General features: G+C 42.2%; 1 protein-coding gene across 1 annotated transcript in view; it reads left to right on the top strand.

The window, feature by feature from the left end:
• Nucleotides 1–584: 584 nt before the first annotated feature.
• Nucleotides 585–6,000, top strand: part of Rbks (ribokinase) — a 41,261-nt gene continuing 35,845 nt past the window's right edge. The window contains exon 1 of the mRNA XM_055627165.1: nucleotides 585–717. Within this exon, the coding sequence (XP_055483140.1) occupies nucleotides 589–717 (129 nt within the window). The 5' untranslated portion in view covers nucleotides 585–588. The remainder of the gene's footprint in view (nucleotides 718–6,000) is intronic.

Here is a 6,000-nt window from a genome sequence, read left to right as displayed (position 1 = left end):
GAGTGCATGTGTGTATGTTGGCCTGAGTAATTTTAATCTATTTTGGAGCATACATAGGCACGCAAAATATACACATATACTTCAGTTTCCTACATGCTGTTACTACCAGAAAAAATTTCAAATTCTTCGCTGTTTTTTTTTGTCCTGTCCCTTTTTTCTTCCCTGAAAACTGAATTTGTGGACCAGCCCCACAGACAAGCACTTCAATTAACCTACAAGTATGTTCACCATTCCATCCAAATTCATTCATGTCCTTACGTACCACACTTTTACTTTAATGTTTTTGTTGCTCTCACCTGAACTATGTAATCACATTAGTTGTAAATCTGACTCAGCTTGCTCTTGAAGCCGAAATGGTAAGGAATGAAAATAAAGGAAATGAAGATAAGAAAAAATTGATACTAGTGGAGACTATGATCTCAAACCTTTCTGTATCTGTGGTTTAATAGATGTTTAATCTGGTGAGTGCAAAAATGATGGCCCTCAGATTTTTCTCACTGTCTGTACATACACCTTGCCATACTAACATTACTTCGCATCTAACCTGAAAGATAAGTAAAAAGATAAGTAAAAAGGTAAATATTTTAAATGATAACTATTAAGCCCCTTTCCCATTCCTTTGCAGTGAAAACATTGTTCAACCCAGCTCCTGCCATGGCTGACCTGGACCCCCGGTTCTATACCCTCTCCAGTGTGTTCTGCTGCAACGAAAGCGAGGTAGAGATAACTAGTTTGGTGTTTCTATTGGATCAAACAAAGAGGCAGGACCAACTGCATCAGTTTGAGTACATGTGAATTCAGTAAAAAGAGAGTTTTCAGTTTGTTGGGGTATGCAGGAAAGGAAGTTACTAAGCCTTGAGTGGCCATAAAGGATTCGGAGCCATGCCCCTAATCTGACTCTGCCCATTTCAGCACGTTCCAGTCCCCAAACATTGACATATTGTTTTCTTTTAATTATTTCACATTTTCAGGACAAAGCTTTTTTTTTTTTTGTTTGTTTGTTTGTTTGTTTGTTTTTGTTTTTGTTTTTTGAGATGGGGTTTCTCCGTGTAGCTTTGGCAGTCCTGGAAATCTGTAGACCAGACTGGCCTTGAACTCACAAAGAACTTCCTCCATCTGCCCCTACCCCAAAGTGCTAAGATTAAAGACTTGCACCACCACCACCACCACCTCCCGCCTCTTTTTTTGTTTGTTTGTTTTAACTAATTAATTTTAAACTTGCCAAGTTGAATAAATAAAAACCCAGGATGCCCAGTCACATTTGAATTTCCAATAATCAGTGAAAGAAAACATACAAAACAATTTGCTGTTTTTCTGAAAATCACATTTAACTGAGCTTTTGTATTTTATCTGCAATTGTAATTAGCATACAACTCCTGGAGTGGCTGCTGCTGTCCATGTGCAGATCGTGTGACAGCATTGGTGGAGAGATCCAGATTCCCAGTTGCAGCTGCTGTAAGAGGGAGGCAGGGTCTCACCTTAGGGTCCTGACGTACACATCCATACAACATCCCTGTCCATGCAGTGATATAACCTCTTTTATGAGGACTGTTAGGAATGAGCGCCCAGTCAACCTCCATTTCCATGGAAAGTCAGCCTTAGAATGGCACTGTGGCTCATCACTGAGATGCAACATACACAGAGAGAAAGGGAGATGAGACTGATGGTCAGGAAAGGTCAGCTGTCCTTCGGCTCTAAGGCTATATTATCAAGCCTGCTTGCTTGATAATTTCATCTGCCAGAACATACCGGACAAAGAAGGCTGCTACATGGAAACTAATTTTAACCAACCACAGTAGGTTATGCAACATTTTTGAGCAACCACCATGGCCAGGCATTGGGCTAGGAAAAAGGAATTGTAGGAGATAGTGACCATTTCACAATATGAGGTTACATTACTCTCAACCACCAAACTTGCTTAGATTTCCCTGGTAGATACATAAAAGACACTATTTATTCTTTAGACAATTGTTTATTCAGCTCATTTATCTTCTCCATTAAATGACAAATTTCATTAAGGCAGGAGCATCTTACCTATTGCTGTATAGTAAAATCTCTAAAGCAACATTAATTATTGCCATTCCCAGTTTCCATGTATGGAGAGTTCAGATAGGGCCTAGCATGACTTGTTCTCACAGTGTGCTGCCTGTGGAAGAGCTGAAAAAGTCAAAGGCTAAGGGAGTCTTCTCTCATGTTTGATAGCTGGTACTAGTGTTGCCTAAGCATAGTGGTATTGTTGGTCAGAACACTTATACATGACTTGTCTTTATAGCCTGGGCTTCTGCACACACACAGAGATATAGATACACAGACAGACAGACACACACACACACACACACACACACACACACACTGGGGAGGGGGTATTGACAGAGATTTCAGAGTTTTTAGGAAGTATCAATGAGTGTCTCTGAAAACAGATCAGTGAATTTAGGAGACAGAAGTGGTCCCAGTAACACAGGTTATCACAAAACTTATTAAAATGGCTCAGATTCTGTTCCCAGCACCCACACAGCAGCTCACAACTGTTGGTAGCTCAAGTTCCAGGAACGTAGTACCCTCTTCTGGGCTTGTCATGCGCCTGTATACACTTGATACACAGAAATAAACTCAGGCGTACACACATACGCGTAAAATTAAGCAAACACTTACAATTAAAAGGTGGCCTCCGATTACAACAAACCCAGACTAAAAGGGGCCACACAGAAGACAGAAAGAAAGGGTACATGGCCAAGCTCAGGCTCAAAATAAACAGACGCTTGAGGAAGGATTTTTATATGACAAAAGGGTTAGTTTGGGCATGTTCAGAACAAATAAAAGTGAGATGTAGTCCCATTCAAATGTGTAGGCCTACACATTTGATTAAACTGTAACACAGAACAGGCAGAACTGGTAACGTACTTTTAAAGTTTTTTATACACTGTATGTGTGTATATGTGTGTGCATGCTCAGATGCCATGACATGCACATGGAATTTTCAGAGGACCTGAAGGAGTCAATATTCTCCTTCCATCAGTTGACTCCAGGGAATTGAACTGAGGTTTGTTCTTAGTGGCAAGTGTGACTTGAGCCATCTCAGCAGCCTAGTTATGTACTTTGTGCTTTTTTTCTTCACAATTTATTCATTATGTATCCCAATTGAAGCCCCCTCCCTCAATGACTCCCAGTCCCACCCTCCCTCATGCTTCCTACCACCCCCTTCCCCTCGTCCACTGAAAGGGGAAGTTCTTCACTATTGCCATCTGCCTATAGCTTGTGAAGTCTCACCAGGACTGCCTGGATCCTCTTCCTTGATGGTCTGGCAAGGCCGAATCGCCAGGGGCAAGTGATCAAAGAGCAGTCAACTGAGTTCATGATAGAGGCAGCCCCTGCTCCCCTCACTCAGAGATAGACATGGAGACTGAGCTGCCAATCTGCCACATCTGAGTAGGGGCACATCTGAGAAGGAGTACATCTGAGGAGGGGGTCTAGGTCCTCTCCATGCATGGTCCTCTGTTGGTGCATCAGTCTCTGCAGTACCCCCTGGGCTCAGGTCTTTTAGCTTTGTTAGTCTCCTTGTAGGGCTCCTGTCCCCTCCATGTCCTTCTATTCCCACCCCTTTCTTCTTCCTTAAGATTCCCTGCACTCTGCCCAAAGTTTGGCTGTGAGTCTCAGCATCTGCTTCGATCCCCTGTTGGGTGAGTCCTTTTAGAGGACCCTCTATAGTAGGCTCCCATCCGGTTTCCTCCCTTCCACAGCTTCTGGTGTCTATCCTGTTTGCCATCTTCCCTACTGTCCTCCTTGTTATTTAACTTCTTTAGGTCTGTAGCTGGCTATCCTAATTTATACTGCTAATATTCACTTATTAGTGAGTATATGCCATGCCTGTCTTTCTGGTTCTGGGTTATCTCACTCAGGATGATTTCTTTCTTTTTTTTTTTTTTTTTCAAAAATTTTTTATTTTTATTTTTTTTAATTTTTTATTAATTACACTTTATTCATTTTGTATCCCCCCATAAGCCCCTCCCTCCTCCCCTGCCGATCCCACCCTCCCTCCCCTTTCTGCATGCATGCCCCTCCCCAAGTCCACTGATAGGGGAGGTTCTCCTCTTCTTTCTGATCTTAGTCTATCAGTTCTCATCAAAAGTGGCTGCATTGTCCTCTACTGTGGCCTGGTAAGGCTGTTCCCCCCTCAGGGGGAAGTGATCAACGAGCAGGCTAATCAGATTATGTCAGAGGCAGTCCCTCTTCCCATTACTATGTAAACCACTTGGACACTGAACTGCCATGGGCTACACCTGTGCAGGGGTTCCAGGTCATCTCCACGAATAGTCCTTGGTTGGAGTATGAGTCTCTGGGAAGTTCCCTGTGTTCAAATTATCTTGTTCTGTTGCTCTGCTTGTGGAGTTCCCGTCCCCTCCAGCTCTTACTATTTCCCACTTCTTACATAAAATTCCATTCACTCTGCCCATCAGTTGGCCATCAGGCTCAGCATCTGTTTTGACAGTCTATACTGCAGAAGCTTTCAGAGGCCCTCTGTGGCAGGTTTCAAGGTTGTTTCCTGTTTTCTTCTGGCTTTCAGAGGCCCTCTGTAGCAGGTTCCGAGGTTGTTTCCTATTTTCTTTTTCTTCTGATGTCCATCCTCTTTCCTTTCAGGATGGGGATTGAACATTTTAGTTAGGGTCCTCTCTTTTGCTTAGTTTGTTTAGATGTACAGATTTTAGTGGGTTTATTCTATATTGTATGTTTATATGAGTGAGTATATACCATGCGTGTCTTTTTGCTTCTGGGACAACTCACTCAGGATGATCCTTTCCAGGTCCCACCATTTACCTGCAAATTTCATGATTTCCTTATTTTTCATTGCAGAGTAATACTCCATTGTATAGATGTACCACAGTTTCTGCATCCATTCTTCAGTTGAGGGGCATCTGGGTTGTTTCCAGCTTCTGGCTATTACAAATAAAGCTGCTACAAACATGGTTGAGCAAATGTCCTTTTTGTGTACTTGTGCCTCTTTTGGGTATATGCCTAGGAGTGGTATGGCTGGATCTTGAGGAAGCGCTATTCCTAGTTGTCTGAGAAAGCGCCAGATTGATTTCCAGAGTGGTTGTACCACTTTACATTCCCACCAGCAGTGGAGAAGGGTTCCCCTTTCTCCACAACCTCTCCAGCATGTGTTGTCCCTTGAGTTTTTCATCTTGGCCATTCTGATGGGTGTAAGGTGAAATCTCAGGGTTGTTTTGATTTGCATTTCCCTAATAGCTAATGAGGTTGAGCATTTCTTTAAGTGCTTCTCTGCCATTCGATATTCCTCTACAGAGAATTCTCTCTTTAGCTCTGTTCCCCATTTTTTAAGTGGATTACTTGGTTTGTTGCTTTTAAGCTGGTTTAGTTCTTTATATATATTGGATATGAGTCCTCTGTCAGATAAAGGGTTGGTGATGATTCTTTCCCTATCTGTAGGCAGTCGCTTTGTTTTGATGACGGTGTCCTTTGCTTTACAGAAGCTTTTCAGTTTCATGAGGTCCCATTTATTGATTGTTGCTCTTAGAGCCTGTGCTGTTGGTGTTCTGTTCAGGAAGTTGTCTCCTGTACCAATGAGTTCTAGGGTATTCCCCACTTTTTTTTCTAGCCGCTTTAATGTGTCTGGTTTTATGTTGAGGTCTTTGATCCACTTGGACTTCAGTTTTGTGCAGGGTGATAAGTATGGATCTATTTTCATTTTTCTACATGTAGACATCCAGTTGGACCAGCACCATTTGTTGAAGATGCTATCTTTTTTCCATTGTATGGTTTTGGCATCTTTGTCAAAAATCAGGTGTCCATAAGTGTGTGGGTTTATTTCTGGGTCTTCTGTTCGATTCCATTGATCCACCATTCTGTTTCTATGCCAGTACCATGCAGTTTTTATAACTGTTGCTCTATAGTACAGCTTGAGATCAGGGATGGAGATACCTCCAGAAGATCTTTTATTATAGAGGATTGTTTTAGCAATTCTCGGTTTCTTGTTATTCCATA

The sequence above is a fragment of the Psammomys obesus genome, unplaced genomic scaffold, assembly GCF_907164565.1.
Source record: "Psammomys obesus unplaced genomic scaffold, mPsaObe1.curated_primary_1811, whole genome shotgun sequence".
In the NCBI taxonomy this organism is placed as follows: Eukaryota; Metazoa; Chordata; class Mammalia; order Rodentia; family Muridae; genus Psammomys; species Psammomys obesus.
The sequence above is the reverse complement of the archived record's forward strand: the minus strand, read 5'-3'. Positions and strand labels throughout refer to the sequence as shown.